The following is a 24,894-nucleotide window of genomic DNA, read 5'->3' as shown; positions in this document are numbered from 1 at the left end:
GAGATGAACTCCATTCATATCCTTTTAGTGTACATACAGTGACAAGAAAAAGTTTGTGAATCTTTGGAATGACCTGATCTTCTGCATTAATTCGTCATAAAATGTGATCTGACCTTCATTAAAATCACAAGTATAGACAAACACAATATGCTTAGTCTAATAACACATTCAACATTAATCTTTCATGTCTTTATTGAACACACCCATCAAACATTCACTGTGTTCTGTGGAAAAAGCATGTGAACCCATGGATTTAATAACTGGCCAAACCTCAGTTGACAGCAGTAACCTCAAAGAAGCATTTTAGTTAGCTGCAGATCAGACCTGCACATTGTTGTAGGGTAATTTTGGACCATTCTTCATTGCAGTTATTCTTAGAATGTCTGTTGTGAAATACTCTATAGCTGTCATTCCACAGCATCTCTTTTTTGTTAAGGTCTTGCTCTGATTGGATGGCTCCAAAAGTAGGATTTTCTTTTTCTGGAGCCTTTCTGTATATTTACTTTGATGTTTAGGGTCATTGTCAAACTGCTTCACCCAGCTTTTACTGAGCTTCAGCTGCTCGATAGCCATTTTGACATTACCATATAGGAGACCTTGATGTACTTGGAAAATAATTTTCCCCTTGATGATGACAAGCTGTCTAGGCCCTGATTCAGCAAAAGAGCCCCAAATCATAATGCTTGTTCTACCATACTTAACATTTGGGATGATGTTTTCATGTTGGCATGCGGTGCCCTTTTCGCCCCATACATACTGCTGTGCATTCTTCTCGAACAACTGTTAGTTTCATCAGTCCACAAAATATTTTTCCAATGGCACAATGCAGTGTCAAGATGGTCTTTGGCATATATTAGACATGCAGATGTTCTTTACTGGGAGCAGTGGCTCCCACCTTGAAGTCCTGTCATGAACACCATTTCCGTTCAATGCTTATGACTCGTATTGAAATAGCTGAACAATTGGCTTCTGCTGCTGACGTAAAAGCAACGGCTACTAAATCTGAATGCAAAGTACTTGGAGACAAACTAGCTGTGCTGGAAGATAGATATAGAAGAAATAATATCAGAATTGAAGGTCTCCCTGAAAACCGTGAGTAAGCCCAAACTCAGTGAAATTCATCACTGAACTATTCTCTCGAATAATTGGAGAGGACTTCAGATCAGCAGCTTGCTGCATATGTGGATTGAAAGCCTCAAAACCTAGAGGCCTCATTGTGAGTTTCAAAGAATTACAAACTAACCTGAATCTGGTGTCATATCTCAGATTGAAACAAGACATTATATTTGAAAATAACCACATTCGCATTTTCGCTGATTTTTCACCTTCACCAGCTGCTAAATGTGCTGCATTTTACAGGATTAAACAGTGTTTATGCAAAGCCGAATTTAGATACAGCCTCTTGTATCCTGCTAAATTGAGAATGGACATTTAAGGCAAGTTCCACATTTCTAGTTCTCCAGATGAAGAAGAAATAGTGCTAAAAAAATTGATTCTGACACTTTTTGAAATACGATTGTGAGTCACATTGAGTCCTGGCAACGCAACGAAAACTTTACCTGCAATTTGGCCTATTTGCAGTGAGACTTTTGCTGTAATTATACATTATATTTCCTTCCCTGCTACTTTAACGTTTTAATTACAATTACAATTATATTTGTATATGTATGTGTGTATTTAACTATATACTGTATATGTATATAAATATATTTATATATATGTGCATATATTGTCACACACGTGTGCATGGGAGGCAGCTAAAGGGCTCGAGGGAAGGAAGTTCTGAGGCATGCCGGGATGTGGCAGAGTGCACTGATTCTTTTTTTCCCTTGCCTGTAGACCATTCCCGGGAGATCTCACCTGGCTCTCATGACGTCACTTCCGGGACCGAGCCAATGGAAGAAGACCTTACCGGCTCCGGCCCCTGTGATGTCACCTCCGGCCTTGAACCAATGACCGATGATCCTGAGCCAGACCCATACGACCTCACTTCCTGTCTTCCCCTTTAAAAGTCTAACCGTTTCCCCTATGTGTCAGTCTTGTTTTGGACTCTGTATTATGCACAACTGTGTTCTTTATTTGAAGAAACAACTTAGCAGCCAGGATACCAAATTATATGGGTGGCTGCCCCAACCCTTTATCAGTGTGATGTCTCATTATTGTGACAATATGTATATGTATACTGCATGCATACATTATATATACATATGTATACTTCTTTTTTCCCTAAATGGGATTGTTTAACATCACACAATTGGTTTATTGTATTAAGATTGCACTATCATACGTTATCTGCATCTCCATGGGTACTGTTTAACATCATACCCTAGGATTATTTTTTCGAGCCTGTTCAAGATTATATTCTAGGTTTATAGTATTTGGACTGTACTGCCGATAGATATCTCTACTCTGTTCCTTATACACTGCTTCTTGGGGGATTAGTTTAATAATAATAATAATAATACATTTTATTTATTTATAGACACCTTTCTAAACACTCAAGGACACTGAACAATAGATAAAACACACATTATAAACAAAACTAAAATATAAAAATTAAAATCAGACAGAGCAATTGTAATCAAAGAGAAGAAACAGTCTTAAACAAATGAGTCTTAAGTTTAGATTTGAAAAGTGAAAATGATTCAATATTTCCAAGCTGAGACGGTAATGAGTTCCAGAGCTGAATGCAACTGAATGCTCTGCTCCCCATAGCGGTAAGGCGGACGAAGGGGACAGTCAAGTGGATGGAGGAAGAGGATCTAAGGGTACGGGAGGGAATGGCAACATGGAGGAGGTCAGACACATATGGAGGGGCAAGGTTGTGGACAGCCTTAAAAGTTAACAGAAGAATTTTGAATTGAATGCGGAACTTAACTGGAAGCCAATGAAGCTGCTACAAGACGGGAGTGATATGGTGAATGGAGGGGGTTCTAGTAATGATGCGGGCAGCTGAATTCTGGACCACTTGAAGCTTATAAAGAGATTTGCGAGAAAGACCAAAGAAAAAGGAATTGCAATAATCCAGACGAGAGGTGACCAGGCTATGAATGAGGATAGCAGTGTTATGGGGAGTGAGGGAGGGGCGAATATGATTAATGTTACGCAAGTATTCTGGACATGCTCTGTCCTTAAGCAGGTCAGAGAACTGGGACTTCATGAAGTGTGGTCTAGCCTCACTAGGGGAGGCAAAATTGGGGGGTGGGGGGTCTGGGGGAGGAAAGAAAGAGAGCAAGCTAGTTCCGATCTATCCTTTTCATCTCCACAATTGTAAGTGCCAATTTCGTATGTCTGGTACATTCATGAACAGAGATGTTAACCTGTTCCAATAATTACTTTAACCCTTGAGCTGTTACTCATAGGTGGCTTTTTTTACTTCACTGACCATTCTGTGTGGTGCCTTTCAAGTCATTTCTACTGGGAGAGTAACCACAGTACTAAATTGTCTTCATTTATACACAGTTTGTCTAACTGTGGACTGATGAATGTCTGTCTGTCTGTCTTTGAAATGACTTTGTAATCAACAATTCTTGCTCACAGATCTTCTGAAATCTCTTTTTTGGAAGGCAAACTGAAAATGTCTTTTTAAACACTTTTTAAACGCAAACTGAGTCTTTTGTTAAAGGTCAAAGTATCTCTAAGCTACACCTCCAATATTGTTTCATTGGTTTGGTAAATCCTGACTCCAATTAGCTTTTGTTGAGGTCATCAGCCTAGGAGTTCACTCATCTGTGAATGTTTAAATGATGTATTCAATACATACAAGAACAATAAAATAATTTGCATGTTATTACTAAAACAGATTGTGTTTATTCATTATTGTAAGACAAATTTATACATAAATTCCATTTCTTCCAAAGGATTCACAATTTTTTTGCCACTGCTTACTGTATGCATGACATGTCATGCATTATTTTAAAGATCTAAAGAAATTCCTATTTTTTCTGCAAAACGTGTTTGTGCTTATGATCATAATGAGACAGTATGAAAACAAAACGTTTTTGATTTGCAAACAACAGGACATACATTTAATTTGTGTGGACTACTCTATGTGGACAGTGAGAGGGAGAAGCAGCTGACAGTGCTCAATTTGGAGCTTGTGTGTTTTGGCTCAGCTTGTTAGCAGAGCTTCTCATTGTTTCTGCACTTATGAATGTGAAAGGACCCTTTATCTTAATAGACCACTGTTGTTAAGATGTTTGATTTGTTGGCAACCAGACAATAGCTCCATTTGACCTATAATGGACACCAAAGTCAGTTATTTTGTGGCAGTAGTAACAAGAATAAGTGTTGTAATTTGGGATCGTAGTAGATACTTGGATAAAGAAGCACAGCAAATGTGGAATTGCTGGCAAACAACACCGCATGCATTCCAGACATAGTGCTTATTAACAGAAAGAAAGGCATGGAGACAGGCTGGCTAGCAGCTCAAAGGTATGACAAGGCAGAGCTGCATGGGATCAGAACTTAAAAAGGGCCTTTTACTGGATGAGTCAGGGAAAAAGGAACTCACGTGGCATTATAGATTTTCCGCCAAATGCGCATTCAGATGCAACTCTACAGTAGGGCTCTTTACTTCAAGAAATCCTTATATCCCCCCCTTTAAGTATCCTCTTTATCCTTTATCGCTGATCATAACCAACGAACGTGTGACAGCTGACAAATGCTTGGCATTTTCTTCTTCATTTTCCCCCAATTTAATTTATTCTTGAGGGTGCAGAGTGAAGCAGCACGGCTCTGTTTTTTAAATGTGGTTAAATATTTTTAAAAAGCTAAACAAATGATCCGGTAACCTCTGGAACCACTCCTTTCTGGTGGGCTGTCAGGAAGTTCACCTCAAGCCATTTTCAACCAATAACATAATCACAGAAACAAAAAAGCACAAAGCTTGGTTACAGCAGCCCCAAAGAAATTGTGGAAGTGGAGTTCTGACGTTTCGGGGGTTCATCACTTTTTTAAGATTTTGTCTTTAAGTAGAGTTACAAAATTACAAATACGTTTCTGACTTCTGTGGTTCTTTTCCACGTAACGTTGAAAATGAATTTTTGTTACACACAGCGGATCACAGCGCCCCCAGCCCATCCAGCAGTACACATCGCATTCCTCAGCCCAGTTTTCGTCTTACGCTGTGCATGTCGGCGAATCTATGCGGCGACTTAAAAAAAATGCTGCTATGCTGTCCTGCGACAGCTACCGATTTTTGGCCTGGAGTCGTCACTTTATAGAGTCTTATTGTCACTCCAAAGTCCCGTTACCTTTCTTTTCTATTTCTGAAAATGCAACTAAGGCGTGGCTTCCATCATAATTACGAGCTTCCATTTCAACAATGACACAACCGTAAGCGACAAAGCAAACCCCATAAACCACACGATGGCTAAAATAATTACTTTTCCAGTGAATGTGTATATGTATTCAATTTTAATGAAAATCACACATTTGAAAGAGCTTAACTGTCGTATAAATCACAGCAACTGCATCAACAGTAAAAAAAAGTATTTTCTTTGTTTCTTATCTGTTCTCTAATAATGAAGCCGTACCTTCGAGTGGCGATGTCCCTTCAATAAGCTCAAATCGTGATTTTTTTCCGCCACTTGACAGATTTGAAGAACGTCTAGTAGGTGCTCACTTGCGCACGCGCACCAAGTCTTGCCTCGCTGCAGTACTCGGCGCGGGCTCATACCAGCCTGCCAGCAACCCCGAAATATTAGAATATGGGCGTGGTATCTGACAAACACTGTAATGTAGGCGGAGAAGCGGTTGCAACTTCGGCAACCAATCATCCTCAGGGATTACTTTTCCTGCCTACGGCCACATTTGTTTACCGTTAATTGAAGGGGCAGCCAAAAATCGTGGTTCCAGCTTAATATAAGATTAAATTCATATTTACTGTCATTCGAATGAGTTTTGCACTGCATAGGTAAGGATTGTACAGGCAAAGTAATGTCGTGAAAAACAAGGTACTAAAGAAAATGGTTTATACACTGCATAATGTTGAAGTGGTATTATTCCTCCTTTATTTCTGCAGATCTCTTATTTATTAGAGGATCGCTAGCAGCCAGATCAAATGTGTGAAAGAATCCACCCTGGTTCATTGTACTGTTTTAACAACAACTGAACTTTGGAGTACCTGATGAAAACTCAGAAACATGTAAGGAACATAAAAATACCAGATAGACGGCGCATGGCCTAGGTGCAAAACACTAACCCAGTCAATTTCAGTCACTTAACATATGCGGCTGTATGTGGTTAAGCAGACAACACAGAAATGTGCCTGAAAGTTGTTGTTAGTGGAAGCAACCATCCATTTTCTAACCCAATTTTACAGTAGGAGAAATAAGTTTTCAACATGTCAACAATTTTCTCATTAAACATATTTCCGATGCAGCTGACCATTATATGTAGACCAGACATTGGTAATAATCCAATAAAACAACACAGCCAAAGAAACTGACAAAAAAAGTTACGTGCGATAATGTGGAGTGTATTCAATACGTTAACTGAAATTTTAATATTGGTTGGAGAATGCTTTATTTGCAATGACAGCTTTTAGGACATTAAACACGTCTCTCACTGTGTTCAGTTGGAATTTTGGCTTATTCATCTACACAGTCTTTAAATCTTCCTGATTCCATGGGGCCTGCTGGTGAATCTTGATCTTCAGTTCCTTCCACAAATGCTATATTGCAGTTTTTCCCAAACTCAGTCATGGGGACCCACTGTGGCTGCAGGTTTTTGTTCCAACCAGATTCATAATCAATGACAACACTTAATAACACTGATCTCATTTAATTAGCTAGTTTTTTTTTTGTTATTCTACATTCAGAAAAGTACAGTGGCGTGATTCTTAAATTTATAAGACATTTAGAAATATTTCTGCTTTTGCTCTAGATTTAAATGCTTAACTCTCTTTTGTTGATTACATTTTATTTTGCCCTTTCTCTGTGCAGTTTCCCCCCTTTGTTGTATCTTATTAATGACAATTAAAAACGAGCAGAGCAGACACCCAGGCAAACAACATTGAATCATGAAGGGCTACAACTACTTTAGCATCAGACCCACTAATTAGTAAATTATGGATTAATTAAACGATTAGAATACCTGGAAAAGTAGAATGACAATCAAGATGTAAATATTGTTAAAAAGAGCAAAATACATTATTACCATATAACTGCTTGGTACATTTTAATGTTTTTTTTTTTTTTTTTTACCAAACTTATGTTTTCTAGTTTCTATATTGTTCCCAAAACACAGAACTTGGGAAATAACAGTTCACTTATTAGGCCAGCAGTCCAATTAAAAACAGAAGCTGGTTGGAACATAACTTGCAAATACAGTGGGTCCCCAGGGCCAAGTTTGGGAAGCAACGCTCTATTGAGTTCAAGTCTGATGATTGACTGGGCCATTCCAACTGTTTTCATTCTCTGGAACCACTTGAGAGTCTTCTTTGCAGTACTTTACATCTTAAGTTTTCATGGAATACAGGAGTAGAGAAGGGTAAAATGCCTCCTGATTCAGGTTTCTTCAGTTCAATTGTGCTAAACCAACAGTAAATAAATGTGACTGCACACTTTTGTAATATATACCTTTCAAAAAAAAGTATTAAAGTCTTTGCTAATTCAAAGAATATATGATAGAACACAAATATAAACGATAGCAGGTGTACATTTCTTATTTTTTTTAATATACAGAATAAAAAAATTCAAATTCAATAGAATGAAGTTCATTTTTTCAATTCAATTTAATTTTATTGTCCCAGGAATAAAATTTTGATTGTCAGCAGATTTTTCAGGGAGACCATGATGTAACATTAAATACACAGCAATAAAGAACACATCTATCAAGCATAAACTTAGTGTAAGTAACTAATGCAGTAGCCAGAAATGATAGAGATCATATCTATCTATCTATTATAAAAAAAAAATCTTGCGATGAGGTGTGATCTTTGGAAGAGAGATCTTTTGAAGAGAGACAGAGACACTTTCATGTCCCATGAGACAGACAAGTCAGGTCTTACTTACATTCTTTGGAAGCAAGTCCCGTGATACACATGCAGAGCAGGTTAGAGATAATGGAAGTAGGAAAATTGTAAAGTCTCAAAAAAAATGAGAGTAAAGATTGCATAAGCGCAGACAAACGGAAAATATTACTCGGTGAAATAACGGAACAGCGAGAACAGATCGAATAGTGTTTGAGGATGTCTGTGGGACAAGAAGGTGCTGTACAGGCTTTTAAATGATCGTAATGCAGATTACACAGCACAGCAGGAGCAGCAAGCCAGCAGCTGCTCGAGTAAAGAGGAGGTAAAAAAAAACAACTGTTATTTGTTATTGTTCGGCTGTTTCTTTGCAGCCTTTGGCGATTTTCACAAAGCGTTCCACTCAGTTGATCGAGCTGTCCTGTGGGACATCCTGAGGATTCGCGGGATCCCCTCGAGGTTGCTGTATATCATGGCCGGCCTGTACACTGGTACTGTGAGTGCTGTGCAGAGTGGAGGCAGGACCTCTGCGCTTTTCCCAGTTGATTCTGGGGTTCGTCAGGGGTGTGTTCTTGCTCCTACTCTGTTCAATGCTTGTATGGACTGGGTGTTGGGCAAGGTTGTGGGGTCCAGCGGCTGTGGGGCATCTGTTGGTGAAGAAAGGTTCACGGATCTTGACTTTGCTGACGATGCTGTGATCTTCACGGAGTCAATGGAGGCCCTTGAGCCCTCGGACCAGACGCCAGACACCAGATAAAAGTCCAATTATTATTTATTTTATAATAATAATGTGCACCAAGCACCCTCCACTCCACAATACTCATAGGTAAACAATTCAGTTCTCAATAATCAATAATCCTCCATTCCCGGACGCGTTGCCACCCTACCCCCCGACTCAGCTCGTCCGTCTGGGATTTCCCAGAGTCCTTTATAGTCCATGACCCGGAAGTGCTTCTGAGCCCTCAGTCCATGTGATTATCCAGCACTTCCGGGTCAGGTAAAAACTCCTCTTCTTCAACCCAGAAGCACGTCATTTCCTCTGTCCATGTGACTGGGACGGGCTGTAGTGAAAACATAAGTCTCTGGGCCTCCCTGCTGCGGCCCCGACATTATCCAGCAGGGCTGTACAGGAAAACTCCAATGTCCATGATGCCCTGCTGGAATTCGGGGCACCTCCATGCTGTAGGAAGGGCTTCATCTGGCGGCCTGGGGGTATTGGCCGGGATGAATGGCCGGCCATATATCACAATATATACAATATAATAAAACACTACAGTTTGCGTGTGTGTGTGATGTCTGAACTTGAAAAGTATGCACTACGCATATGACACATTTCAGATAGGTAAGGAAGCAACTCTGCCGAGGGCATACACTGATGTGCTTCCGTTTTGTGGCAGTAAGTTTCATTTAACTATACACTCTTAAAAATCACGGTTCTTTAATGGCATTTTATTTTTCTTTACTAGGGTGTATGGTTCCTTATAGAACCAATAATTGACAAAGCATCATTTCATTATGGGAAAGGTTCTTTACATACAGTATGAAGTTGGTTCTTTGCGCTTTGAAAAACTTCCTAATATGTAGAAAAAAACCCAAAAATCTTTAATGAATGGTACACTAAACAGCTGAACACTAACATATTATAAACACATGGATTTAGCCTGTGTTACTGAATGCAGCAAAAGTCCTTTTAAAATCATACACTGACTGGTATTTCACAAATCTGTTACCATCTATTGGTTATTTACTGTATGGAGCCTTTTACAGATCTAAACAAATAAAGGTTCTCTATGGAACCTTCATGTGGATGGGTCTTTTGGGAACCAAAAAGGTTCCCCTATGGTATTGCTCTAAACACAAACTCTGGCACCTTTAATTTTAAGACTGTATGATGTTACGTATTTAGTCCAATGTAGCTATATAAATTAAGATTACCTGATATCACATGTCTACTGTCTTAACTCCCATAAATATTCGTTAATAATTATCTTTTTGAAATATTTGAGTAACATTTACTGCATACAGCCACTATGTTAAAGTTTAGTGTAATCACATCACGCCAGAAAAGAAATCACATTGTGAAGACGCCCTATAGGGGGTTTGATCTTCTGTCCCGTTACCCATGTATGTGTTTTGATCGACCTGATCACAAGTGAATTTACAGTACACCTTTTTTCCTTTTTTTCAATTGTTATACGATTGTGTGTGCGAGGGGCTCGTATCAGGTGCCTGATCTGATGCTAGACTTTCTCTGATTAAATGGTAATTGTGCCAGTTGTGCCACATTTGTACATATGTGTGCATTTGTTTTTACCTTTTTTGTTTTTTTTTAATGTCCCACGTTAATCCTCCACTCAATATTCTGCAAATTACCAACAGAGAACGCTTAGTATGACGACCAAAGCATGCACACTTTCATCCGTAATGCACCTTATTTTCTGTCCTTAGATTTGTCCCCTACGTATCTATGGTCGGATTAAGACCTTTAGAGGACCTAAGTACTTAAAAGATTGTTAGTCAGTCAGTCATTTTCCATCCTGCTATATCCTAACACAGGTTCACGGGGGTCTGCTGGAGCCAATCCCAGCCAGCACAGGGCGTAAAGCAGGAAGAAACCCCAGGTAGGGCGCCAGCCCAACACAGGGCACACACACCAAGCACAATTTATGATTGCCAGTACACCTAACCTGCATGTCTTTGGATTGTGGGAGGAAACCCATGCAGACATGGGGAGAACATGCAAACTCCACGCAGGGAGGACCCGGGAAGCAAACCCAGGTCTCCTAGCTGCATGGCAGCAGCGCTCCCCACTTCGCCATCGTGTCGCCCCAGTCCAGAATCATACTCTGGAAATGACCCGCTACCTACTGCAGCCAGGTGTTACATGGGCATCCCCTTGGCCTGGTCCAACAGCAAGGATACTCAACAATGAGGATAACTGGATCACCCTCAGGGGAATCGCGCCACATGGCCATAGTGCCATAACTGACGCTCCCTCACAATGCAGGTAATGTGCGTCTTTTGGGACTCCATGAACAACGCAAAGTCAAACCAACGGTACCCAAGGATTCTCCAAAGAGACACAGTACCAAAGGAGTCCAGTCTTTGTCTCAGGTCACTGGATAGCGTCCAAGTCTTGCAACCATATAGCAAGGCAGGAAGCACCAGGACTGAAGACTTGGACCTTCGTCCTTTTGCTGAGATATCAGGAGCGCCACACATCCCTTTCCAGCGACCTCATGACCCTCCATGTTCTCCCAATCCGTCTACTGACTTCATAGGAAGAGTCACCAGAGACATGAATGTCGCTGTGGAGGTAAGTAAACCTCTCAACAAGGTCGACACTCTCTTCCGCAAACAGACACACTGCTGATGGCTGTGCCCAAGAGGTCATTAAAGACCTGGATCTTGGTTTTTATTCAGGACACTCACCAGCCCAGACACTCAGACTCCTTGCTCAGTCTTTCGAGTGCCCCGATCAGAGCCTCCATTGACTCAGTGAAGATCACAACATCGCCAGTAAAGTCAAGATCAGTGAATCTTTCTTCTCCAACATAGGGCCCCACAGCCACTGGACAATTTAGGGTCGCCAATGCACCTAACCTGAATGTCTTTGGACTGTGGGAGGAAACCCACGCAGACATGGGGAGAACATGAAAACTCCACGCCTAGGAAACCTAGGTCTCCTAACTGCGAGGCAGCAACACTACCACTGTGCCACCGTGCTGCCCTAAAAGACTGTGGTGCCCCCATATACAGTACTGTGCAAAAGTTTTAGGCAGGTGTAAAAAAATGCTGTAAACAAAGAATGCTTTCAGAAATATAAATAATGATTGTTTATTGTTATCAATTTACAAAATGCAAAGTGAGCGAACAAAAGAAAAATCTAAATCAAATCAATATTTGGTGTTACAGTACTACCTTTTGCCTTCAAACCAGCATCAATTCTTATAGGTACACTTGCACAAAGTCAGGGATTTTGTAGGATTATAGTCAGGTGTCTGATCAACCAATTCTACCAAACAGGTGCTAATGATCATCAATGTCACACGTAGGTTGAAACACAGCCATTAACTGAAACAGAAACAGCTGTGTAGGAGGCTTAAAACTGGGTGAGGAACAGCCAAACTCTTCTACCAAGGTGAGGTTGTGGAAGACAGTTTCATGTCATGGCAAGATTGAGCACAGCAACAAGAAACAATGTAGTTATACTGCATCAGCAAGGTCTCTCCCAGACAAAGATTTCAAAGCAGACTTGGGTTTCAAGATGTGCTGTTCAAGCTCTTTTGAAAAAGCACAAAGAAACGGGCAACGTTTGAGGATCGTAGACGCAGTGGTCGGCCAAGGAAACTTAGTGCAGCAGATGAAAGACACATCAAGCTTATTACCCTTCAAAATTGGAAGATGTCCAGCAGTGCCATCAGCTCAGAACTGGCAGAAACCAGTGGGACCCAGGTACACCTATCTACTGTCCAGAGAAGTCTGGCCAGAAGTGGTCTTCATGGAAGAGTTACAGCCAAAAAGCCATACCTCCAATGTGGAAACAAGGCCAAGCGACTCAAGTATGCATGAAAACAGGAACTGGGGTGCAGAGAAATGGCAGCAGGTGCTCTGGACTGATGAGTCAAAATTTGAAATATTTGGCTGTAGCAGAAGGCAGTTTGTTCGTCGAAGGGCTGGAGAGTGGTACAATAATGAGTGTCTGCAGGCAACAGTGAAGCATGGTGGAGATTCCTTGAACGTTTGGGGCTGCAGTTCTGCAAATGGAGTTGGAGTTTTGGTCAGGATTAATGGTGTTCTCAATGCTGAGAAATACAGGCAGATACTTATCCATCATGCAATACCATCAGGGAGGCGTATGATTGGCCCCAAATTTATTCTGCAGCAGGACAATGACCCCAAACATACAGCCAAAGTCATTAAGAACTATCTTCAGCGTAAAGAAGAACAAGAAGTCCTGGAAGTGATGGTATGGCCCCCACAGAGCCCTGATCTCAACATCATCGAGTGTGTCTGGGATTACATGAAGAGACAGAAGGATGTGAGGAAGCCTACATCCACAGAAGATCTGTGGTTAGTTCTCCAAGATGTTTGGAACAACCTACCAGCCGAGTTCCTTCAAAAACCGTGTGCAAGTGTACCTAGAAGAATTGATGCTGTTTTGAAGGCAAAGGGTGGTCACACCAAATATTGATTTGATTTAGATTTCTCTTTTGTTCATTCACTGCATTTTGTTGATTGATGAAAATAAATGATTAACACTTCCATTTTTGAAAGCATTCTTTGTTTACAGCATTTTTTCACACCTGCCTAAAACTTTTGCACAGTACTGTATATTTACTTGAAAATATAAACAATAATAAACCGTAAATATATATACTATATATATATATATATATATACTGTATATATATTTCGAAAATAAACAAAACAAGCGTGCAAGATAGGCAACAATATTTATTTTGCAGTTTTGCACCACATGGTCCATGGTAAATCACGGAAAATTTCTGTGGTATACCCCCCTTCCCTTGATGCCCTGATCAGGTACTTATTTTGCTTAATAGTTAAACCATCCATCGCATTAATACCTAATGGGAACCGTTCTAAAGGGTCTCGGCCAGGTTCGTTTGGTTCGCACCCGAGTGCGACTGGGGTGTTCACATCTATAAACGAACCGGACTTTCGGTAGAAATCGTACCACAGCTCAAAAAAACGGGTCCAAACGAACTAGGTGTGTGAACGCCGTAAGAAACATCTGTCCAAAAAGAGCTGGCAAATACAAACTGAGAAAAGTAGCATTCAATAAATTCTGAAGCTAATTTATTGAACATCCAAGCATTGCTTATATGAAAGAATCTGCTTAGTATTTTATTAGCCAGACTGTATCTGTGCACTATTAAAAAAGAAACCATCTAACGGCTGTGAGAACACGCAAAAGCCTAAGGTGTGTTTCTGTAGCGCAGACAGAAATCGGTTCCTGGATGACCACCCCCAACCCGAAATTGGAGAAAGCCGCTTGGAAAAAGTGTTACACCGTCGCATAACAACAACGAAAAATATTTCGACTGATTAAAGAAAGGCAACAGTCGCCCAATTCAGGTTTCTCCCGTCCACTTCCGCGTACCATAAATCACTGTGACCACACGCGCGCTTTTCAGTAAGCGCGTCACTCTGTTGGCTCTTTAGATTCTTATTAGGCGGGAGTCATGACAGAGGAGGGCACGTGATGCAAGGTCGCGCGAGATACGACTAGATATAACCGTGTGAGCTTCCCGGGGTGTGTTAGGAAGATACACGTGTTGTATTGTAAGTAACGTTTTATTACAATTACTTCTCGGTTTAGTAAGCAGACATTACAATGGAAATTTGTATTTTCATTTTGAAAACTTGGGACCCGGGTCCTCTTCTAACCCCGCTTAACCAAAGGAAGTGCATCAAACCGCCGTTACCTGCAAGCCGACCCTGACTCGAATGAACGACGCGACGTCCGAGGTCTATCTAGGGATTGTGGTCTGTCCGCATTGCAGTGGAGGCTCTTGTACAGGAAGCGGACTCCACTTGGTTGTTTCACAATAATTAATATTAGGTATACAGTATATAATAGGTTTCACATTTCTGTTATCATTTTAGCCCAAAAATAGTGACCTAACATCAGGGACCTATTTTATTGACATTAAGGTTAGTGTTTGGGCAAGGGGAAGGCCGTCTCAAGTGGCGTCCGCTTTCTGAACAAGACCCGAAGTGGACTTAATAACGTAAAAACTGTGACATTAGGTCTGGGTGAGATACTAGGACATGCTAATTATTAGTTAACCTGACGAGCTTGACAGGTGGAATGGCCACTGGTTTGTGTTCAGATATCATTTACACACGTTTACCTTTGCGCACATATAGATTAGTTGACCCATCCATCACATGACAGTATTTGACACTGTTTAGGCATTAAAGGTAATATGACAATTTGTGGATGTAGCGCTGTCGTTTGCCCTGTAGCTTCATGGATCCACCGTCGTGGGTTTGAACGATGTGTGCGCTTTACATATTCTCCCCATGCAGATGAATTTTTCTTTTGTCTATTATGATTGTTCTCCCACATCACCAAAGACGTGTAAGTTAGGTTAATTGGTCATTCTATTGTGTAAGTAGACCCAGTGATGAACAGGTGTATTCTTCTAGGTAGTTTTCTGCCTTGTTCCCAATGCTGCCTTGATACAGGTGCTGCTCCAAACTGTATCCAGCAAAAACAGACCCAGAATCTGGATTAGTTAGGTTTGATGTGTGTTATAAAAATATCAATTGTACTGGATGTGAAACTAATTGAGTCTTTAACATGCAACACAATTGTACAAAAGGAGGCATGTTTCTTTTTATTTGTTTTGTTAACTCCAAATAATGTGTACATTTATTACTGTAGCTTTGCTTACCTGTCAGCTAGAGTTAATAGGGCAAGAGTTGTTTTTACATGTATTCTGTGTACCTTCAGTGTTGTTCGTATTCGTTTCCTTGGTATCCTGGTGTGCCTCAACCTCATGCATGGTGCTTTCCCTCTTAAACTTGATCCCATAAAGCATGCTTCTTAGGCTTTTGTCATTTTGAGGCATCTTGCTTGCCTCATGTCTGTTTTTTGACTATCAGTGATGGTGGCAGGGTCAGCTCTTACCCTTTTGCCTAGTCAAAGAAAAAGGCTAATTTTGTGCCCAAACCACAGAGTCGTGAAGGCAAGAAACATTGTCCAGAAGCAGAAAAGAGGTGGTTGCCAGGTTTTCCTGCCACTTTTGCCTGACTAACTTCCACAAACACCAAAGCAAATCACTGCAACTATCGACTAGTTATGTGTATCTCAGCATCATAAAAAAATTGCGTGATGGCAGATATGATTCAAACTTCTTGAATTCGTTGTAGGGAATTTTATTTAGCATACCCAAGAGATGGAAATTTTAAATAGGTACTTATTCAACCCTGACTTTAAAGTTCATATTTTACATTTTTTTGTTTTGTTCACCTCTATTCTAATAATGGCCATCCAGCTATTTTTAAAAATTAGAATTAATCATGTAACTGATAGGTGTCAATTATTATTTAATAGTGAAACAGATTTCATCTTATCAGAAAGTATTTATTAGAGACAAAAGATTGTTACAGATGTAAACTTTTTATCAACATGAATTTTATTTTATTGTGTCTATAATTAAATGTTCTTGCATTTTTTTTACAAATTTAAGTTTACATTATACATGTTTGGAACTGGGTGTTTAATTTGAAATAACTCCAAAGTTTTTATAGTCTTAAAACATAAATAGAAGCACAAAATGTTACCAGTGCGTCATATTAAAAAGTGTCATTTAAAAAGAACTGGGCAATATTGATAACAATATAGCTGGTCACATTTTAAAAGCTAAATTAGCAAACAGCAAACCTTAATTTATTCTGTTTAGTTAATTACAACCATGTTACGACTGTAAGCCATAAAACAATTTATTTTTATGTCATGTGCTATCTATCCAGTTGTAGCAATTTGTTAAGAATTGTACCCATCTTTGGAGTGGTGTCAGACTTAGCAAACTGGACTACCTTTAGGTCATCATGAGTGGTATTTCTTTTTCTTTGGGACTGATGATCATTGAATTTGCACATTAATACGGTGCAAACCGGAGCGCACACTGCCAAAGCAATGGGTGGCCTACTGTTACCCAATCACTACCAGCTTCTTGCTGGTACTGGTTTAATAGCACAGTAATACATCAAGGAGATCAGTACCCTGTTTACTGACATTGTCAAGCAGTGGTGCGTTTCTCGAAAACGACCAATTTTAGTGAATAATGAATATCATAGGTAAAGAATGAGTGAGTTTTACAATTGTTTCCTGAGGGCCTTCATTATTCAACATTTAATGAGTTTAAAGTACTTCTGTGTTGGACTCCTCCAAAGTGTCCACGTCAGTAAAAGCAGACTGTTGATAACAGGAACATTGATCCCAAATATAGCTTTTAAATATATATTGTCACACCAGACATGTGTAAATGTTAAAAGAAAAAAAAGTAGAAAAATCAATTAACATTCAAATAGCACAGCTTAAATTAAAATTTTGCCTAATAGGTAAAATAAATTTAACCTGTTAGTTGAAAATCTATAAAAGGGCTCTAAATCTGACGTGGTTTCCTTGACAAAGAACAATGCCAAACATTGTCTGGGAAAAAAAACAACCCTTCACAGAAGAAGCTCTCCCCAGCCACAGTTTTGGAGATTCAACACTTGATGTTGGCAGATATTCCCAAAAAAGATACCCGTTATCTTCCTTGTCATCGTACATTGATATAATCATCATGTTTACTCCTAGGCCATAAGGTCTGTAAAAGTCTGTGATGGTCGGTTGCATACCCCATGGACATTTAACCCTTATCAACAGGTATTTTAGTGTCATGCAAGTCATTGCATTATTTTTATTATTATTTCCTTATTTGGCTGACACATTTATCCAAGGCAGCTTACAAGATAACACACAACTGGTTACATTTCTTTTGCTTTTCCAAATGGAGCACAGGCAGGGGAAGTGAATTACTCATGGTCACACAGTGTTAATAGCAGGACTTGGGCCAACAACATCAGTTCTTATTGCTTGCATGGGGCAATAGTAATCTGGTCCCTAAATGCACCGATTTGGACACAGAAGCCTTGCTTAGGCCAAGTGCATCACCGATGGTCAGCAGGACATAAATATGAAGCAGTTGAAAGCTGTCGGCTGCTGTACACTGGGACTTGAGGACAAAATTCCCAGTATAGTGCCTTTCGAGAAATGAACCCAGGTCATCTTCTCAGGAATGCCTATGTGACATTGGCACTATCACCTTCCATACTGGAGAACTTTCAGAAGCCACATAATGGCACCTGTATGACTCAATGCTGAACGGTGCATAGCTGATTAGATTGTCTACTATAGGGTTCTTATTGGATACTAATGACCCCCATGTATCACACATTCTGAACCAATAAATTCCTCCTTTGCTCTGATTTACTGAATCGTTTCAGTCTTTCTTGTCACCCGTTTTGTATGCCAGTTTTTATGCAACTTAGACCAATACTTAAGGGAGAAAATATACAGTATTTAGTCATATACTGTTAAACTGATACTCCTCTAAAGTGTTTCCTAGAATGGCCATGTATGTTTGCTAAAATAATTAATCATAATGAGTAGAAATATATATTATTGCTACTGGTAAGACAACTGTAACATATTAATGCATGTACACAGTAGCCTTGATTTCTTAGGGGTAAGAAAAACCTCTTTTCCATTTCAGGGTGTTGATGAAGGTAAGAAAACTCAAAGCATGACATTATGTTTCATGATTGACCATTACCTTTAAACATTTTATTGTAACAAATGTACAGCGTGTAATAGTCCTGAATACTTTTTTTAAGAGATTAGGTTTTTGCCTTCTACACTTTGACATCAGCCTGTATATAGTGTTTCAAACAGAATTATAAATCATACCATGTCTTGGTTGTTTTAATACATTATTTCCTTTCAGTGGCATGAACTAGCATTAACTTGTTATGAATCATAGATATATCTGATTATATTACCTTGTTTTGGCAAATGTAACAGAATGCCCATCTCACAAAGAAATTGGTAACAGGAGCAAGAAAACCAACATGTAAGCTTGTTTTGTATGAGAGTTATAATTCATTACAAATTGAAGGAACCAAGAAATTTGGGATACTAAAAGGACTCTGAGTAAAAAAATGTTACTTTGGATGCATCCAATGGGAGTTATTACAGACACAAACAGAAAGTGTTGCATTAAGTTATGCAGATATTTTCCAAGTTCCTGCAAAGATTATACAGCTTCTAAAGTGCCAAAGCAAGATGCAACCTCACGTTCTGCTGAGAAGACGTGACTGCCTTCCCCAAAGAATGAAAGTCAGTGAGACTATGTTAGGGGTACAGGTAAAAGAGAAGGAGAGAGAGACAGATATAGCAGGGCTTTCATTAAATTTCCTTCCCGGTTTAGGAACAGGGAACAAAATAATGTTTTATATATTTAGGATGGGGGTATGGGTGGCAAGTGTGTGTAGCAAGGATTGTATAGGAAGTTATGGGTAGGTCTGGCATAGATGAACAGATACAACACAAATATTAACAGAGGGTGCAGACCTATAAATACCTGGGAGTGCAGCTGAATGATAAACTGGACTGGACTGCCAATACTGATGCTCTGTGTAAGAAAGGACAGAGCCGACTATACTTCCTTAGAAGGCTGGCGTCCTTCAACATCTGCAATAACATACTGCAGATGTTTTATCAGATGGTTGTGGCGAGCGCCCTCTTCTATGCGGTGGTGTGCTGGGGAGGCAGCATAAAGAAGAGGGACGCCTCACGCCTGGACAAACTGGTGAGGAAGGCAGGCTCTATTGTAGGCACGGAGCTGGACAGCTTGACATCCGTGGCAGAGTGACAGGCACTGAGCAGGCTCCTGTCAATCATGGAGAATCCACTGCATTCACTAAACAATATCATCTCCAGACAGAGGAGCAGCTTCAGCGACAGACTGCTGTCACCATCCTGCTCCACTGACAGACTGAGGAGATCGTTCCTCCCCCACACTATGCGACTCTTCAATTCCACTCGGGGGGGTAAACGTTAACATTATACAAAGTTATTGTTTGTCTGTATACCTGCATTGTTATCACTCTTCAATGTAATATTTTCTTTATCAGTATGCTGCTGCTGGAGTATGTGAATTTCCCCTTGGGATTAATAAAGTGTCTGTCTGTCTGTCTATCTTAATTTCTGTCCACATAACCCATGACCTTCCTATTCTAAGGACAATGCCTAAGAGAAGCTCCAAAATGAAAAAAAGTCTATCACTCTAGAATGACAATTTCCTAGTCTTGTGTTGGTGATTCATATCCCCTAAGACTTTTAACAGGGTTTTGGCACTAAACTATCCAATACAGCTGAAGGGCAGCTCATGTAGCAGTTGGCCTAGCCAGCCAAACAGGGGTAATCAGTAGGTAAGGAACATGCCTAGTACAGTCTGTATTATGCACATTAAGTTTGTATTTGTAACTGAAGTGTCCCTGTAAATGACAGGGTGTAAACTGCCAACACAAGGTAGTATGCCACATTTGTTTTGAGCACTTAGGATACATGTTCTGTTGACACCGAACTTGGAGCAGGCATAAAATCAGGGACGTTCACTCAAGTATTATGTGGCAGAAACTTGTCCCAACACAAAATAGTTGGCACGCAACTATAGTGAATATTAAAGACAGGTTTCATTTGTTTTCTAGTACTTCGATACTTTTGTGGTCTGTATATGGTCAAACCTAATGTTTTTTGATAAGTATGTTGATGTTTTTTCACTTTTTTGCTTAATTAATTTAAAACACAAGAGTTCCCCATAACACGTTACAGCATTTGTTGTATATTTGAAAAAGTGCATTAGCTTATATATTCATTTTTTAAATGTGAAAAAAACATGCCATTGTGGAAGGAAATAATACACTGAGCACTTCCAGGAAAGGTGAACACATTTAATATACAAAGAATAGGAGAACTGAAAAAATAACACTGTACCTTTTTGTTCTTACCAAAATGAAAAAGTTGACCTCCCAAAATAACATTATTTGTGAACAATTGCGCATTATTTCTGCACTTTTGGCAATACTGTAGTTTAATTACTATGAGATCTTGAAATCTTTTTGCCTGAAGGTTGTACATTGTCTACTATGTTTTTTAATATCAAAAAAATCTATGAGCATATTGCAGAATTCCTTGGAGTTGTATTGTTGCATGTCACTGTATTTTGTACTCTGAACACGATTGAAAACATTTTCAAATTAATTAATTACAAAATAAATAAATACATCAATGTATTGTTACTTTACACCAACAATTATATATTAATTGAGTGAAGTGGTCAGTGACATACATTTGGGAAAACTGAAACAGAAAATGTGGTCCAGTCTGCAAGTAGCTGAATATTAAACTAAATTCTTAAGAAACTGTGAATTGACAGGATGAAAAAATCAAGCTAGCCATTTTTTTTATTTCTACTAGCCTACTTAAATTTGTCTTTCTCACATTGTCACAAATAATGAACAAACTGATTTGACAATGTTTCACAAAATTACAGTTCTAGACAGCTGTTAATTCTTATAATGTAAGCCCTTTAAAATGTCCTAGTTCTGAATAACACATTAAGGGTTTAAGCTAAATGATATTACTGAATTGTGTAAAATGAGGAGACAACACTTAGTTTCAAGTGCAATATGACAACTGCATCTTTTTAGTTGGGCATTAACACCATTATAAGCACATCTTTGATATTATTGTTGATACTTGCCTTCTAACACACAAAAATTGCACATGACAGTTAATGGAAGGAAGAAAACAATGACATACCAAGGGTGGTCTGTGTAAAAACAAATCATTTTGTTCAGTGTACTTTTATTTAATTAAACATTTAGTATTACATTATTTTAGGAACAAATAGAACAGACTAAAGGTGTTGAGCACCATTTCAATTGACCAGAAGGTTTAATTCTTCTTTTATTGTACATTTCTCTTTTTATAATAAAATATGTTGATACAGTACAGTATTGGGTGATATAAAAAGACACCCATAAACCAAAGAACAATTTAGCACCTCTAGTCAAACTGACTTTGGTCTATTAGAGTAAAATGAAATATAAACAAAAAGCTCAGGTATGTGGAAGGGTGAAGCATGCAAACTTCAATTGCAAGGCACTTGAACCAAGAATCAAACCTGGCATTAAAGAGCTGGGATGCTGCACTGCTGCTGATCTGTCTGGTTTCTTATAATAGCAGATGTGGCAACACTATTGCTATGCACCTTTCACAACAGCGAAGAAGTGAGAAGAAAACAGAATATTCCTTAAGTAAACATAAGGACTGCCCAAAGTATCAAAATGTGGATATTGGCATAATCAATAAATGCAAAAATGTTTAGGAACAAAAATCGAAATGATTATCACCCAAAAAATGTTTATTACTTCAGCCCATTTAAAAAAACAACAAAACAAACAGTAATATAATGCAAACCAAATGACATTCCCACGCATATGCATGTTTAAAAGTAGTGGTTATGTAGGGATCTAATAAAATGTTGCTTTATCCTCAAATTAAATTTGTATCAGCAATTCCCCTGGTTAGTCCTCTAGATCAATGTAAGGCTGATCCACTGTAACAAAAGAAAGATGGGAAAAAATTAACATACTTTAGTTTTTAGAACGGTCCTCTTACATTTCAGTATTGTATGAGTTAGGTTATTGAGCAGTTCTAAAACAGGCAGATGTACATGAAATGAACCTGCAAAGGACTGGCACCTCACCCAGAGTTAGTTTCTGGGTGATGCCCACCGTTGCCTGACCATGAATTAGATTAAGAAGCTCTGAGAATGTCATGAACAGGTTTCAGAAAATATTTTTGTAAAACCCTGTTTCTGCTTATCATAATCAATTAAACAGTCTTTATTTGATATGCACCCTTTATACAGCACAATAACAGAAGCCTTTCATAAGTGTAAGAGACCTTAAAATCTGCAGCCAAAATTTAGTAGATATACTGCATAAGTATTGACTGAGGCAAGCAACAAATTTAATTTGCAACAACCATTCATTAACTGAATCCACTTCTTCCACTACAGAGAAAGAAGCAGCAGAACAGACGAGGCAGGAGAAAACCTGGATAACACACAAGTTCACAACAGTACATTTCACACACTGACGCACACTGGGTCAGTTTAGTGTTTAAATCTGCATAACATTGGGATGGAAACCAAAGTGTATGGTTAATCTACTCCTGAATATGAAAAATCATCAATGGGAGTCCCTGGTTAGCAATTGAAGCTAAGTCTATGGCACTATGAAGCAGTCTACTCAATGCCCACTCAAATTGCAAAAATGCAAGTAGAAAGCATTGAAAAAAAAACAGTATAAACATTTAAAGTAGCTTTTATTTCCTGAGAAAATATCTCTTGTTGCATCGGTCTGGATAACTGATAACAGTCTGGAGGTTTAGAAGAATCTTAAAATCTGATTTAAGTCATGTTCAGTGGAATACATTTTAACTTAAATAGCAAATCCCTTGTCATAGTACAAAGCTGTCTGTCTCTCTTTTGTGAACAAAGAGCAGCTGAAAATCTCTGAGGGCTGAAGGAGTAGATGGATAAAATTATGCAAGCCTGACTGAATGGAAGATATCAAAGTGGTAATTTAGTGAAGGAACTGTTGTTTTTTCTTAATCTTCCCTTTTACAGGTATAGTGGATTTTATGTGAAGTGATAAGAACTGCTGCGTCACAAGTTCAGTGAACTAAGTCTGAATCCCTAATTTCAGCTGAAAGTTGAGAGTCTGATTATCACTATAGTGGTAGTATAAGAGAAAATTCTAATTTAAGAGGCCATTACTTTACCTGGAAAAAGTTTAGCTCCACAGTTCCATTCTTTGCACTGTCCAGATGTTGAAAGATTCCTATGATAAAACACAATTTTGGTATCAGTGACATTTTTAACATTTTAGCGTCATAAAAAATTATGCATGTCCTCATGAAACAACTTTGCTTGCCAGTGCACTGATTGCATTGCAGTTATTCTTTAAAGAAACACAAAGAAGGTACATTTTATTTGAAATATCTTGAATAGATCATACTGTACACATTTTTAAAATTTCAGAAACTCACAATGGAATGCATTACTGAATTTTCAAAGTCATCTATATTAAAAGAGAGAAACATTCTGTGTGAATTTTACAAATTAGTTTACTGTTTCAAATTTACCTTGAGAGAGGTTATTTCAGTTTGTCTATTTTGTGTAGTTTCCTTTTTAATTTATCCAGTTGCCGCTCCTTATAGCAAAACAGATTCCCAATAAAGGTTAGTGAAATGCCTGCCGAGTACCCCAGATAACGGAGGCTTTATACCTGATGCAGCCTATATAAGCAATAGCAGTAACTTAATTGTACCGACTCACTTATCATGCTGCTTGAATCATGCCAAGTAAGCAACATATTTGTTACCATAAAAGTAAAAAATACAAGCAAGGAAAGCAAAAAGTCACTTTAACTTATCTAGAAATTTAATAAAATAGGAGAGGAGCTATGCAAGCATGGTTCTGTAAACACTGAGTGAATATACTGTACATATACCTGTTTTTTACATTACACCAAAAACATCCTCATGGCTGCATTAGTTGCAGATTATAGTACTTCAATATATAACTAACACTATGTAATTTATAGGCAAAGCAACACAGTGACCTGCTATTATATATACTGTATTGCTATTATATATATTCCATTGCAGCCAACAAGTTTAGCTTGAATCAACAGATTTTAATTCTCCAGTGGATACTTATTTAAAAATGCTTATGCTTAGGAAATAAAGTATAAACTACATATAGCCATAAAACATTTACAACCAATAAATAACAATAGATAGATAGATGTAGCTTTATTTGTCCTCATGGGAAAATTTGGCCTTTTACTGAAGATCTTTAAATAAATAAATAAATAAATGCACACACACTTTGGTCTGAACACACACCAGAATGGATGTCACAGTCACAGTGAGGCATTATGTGGGCATATTGCTGTTGGTATAAAGGAATACCAGTAGCGTTTCTTGACACACTTATGCTGAATAATTTGTTGACTGAAAGCCCTCAGTGTTAGTGTGTCAGAGTGAGGATATGTGCAAAAAGTGCAATTTTTACATTACCTAAGGTGAAACCCGGTGTCTGTGAAATTCCATTTCAGCCACCACAAACCTACTTGGGCTTAAGTTTTTAACAACATGATGTTGTAAAAGGCTATTACCAAACAAAAATGTATCATGTGTACTATGCTAATATATGGAATTACATTTTATTATTAGAGTTATTTTGACCTGACTTTTTGTT

The 24,894-nt window shown here is 38.7% G+C and overlaps 1 protein-coding gene across 1 annotated transcript in view; it reads right to left on the bottom strand.

Annotated features, from left to right (window-relative positions):
* Positions 1–21,405: 21,405 nt before the first annotated feature.
* The window catches only part of LOC114665710 (calpain-2 catalytic subunit-like), a 73,688-nt gene continuing 70,199 nt past the window's right edge, over positions 21,406–24,894 (bottom strand). The window contains exons 20-21 of the mRNA XM_028820333.2: positions 23,412–23,470; positions 21,406–22,179 (exon numbers count right to left, since the gene is read on the bottom strand). Of these exons, the coding sequence (XP_028676166.1) occupies positions 22,156–22,179; positions 23,412–23,470 (83 nt within the window). The 3' untranslated portion in view covers positions 21,406–22,155. The remainder of the gene's footprint in view (positions 22,180–23,411; positions 23,471–24,894) is intronic.

This window comes from Erpetoichthys calabaricus, chromosome 15, assembly GCF_900747795.2.
Source record: "Erpetoichthys calabaricus chromosome 15, fErpCal1.3, whole genome shotgun sequence".
In the NCBI taxonomy this organism is placed as follows: domain Eukaryota; kingdom Metazoa; phylum Chordata; class Cladistia; order Polypteriformes; family Polypteridae; genus Erpetoichthys; species Erpetoichthys calabaricus.
This window is presented reverse-complemented; position numbering and strand designations above follow the sequence as displayed.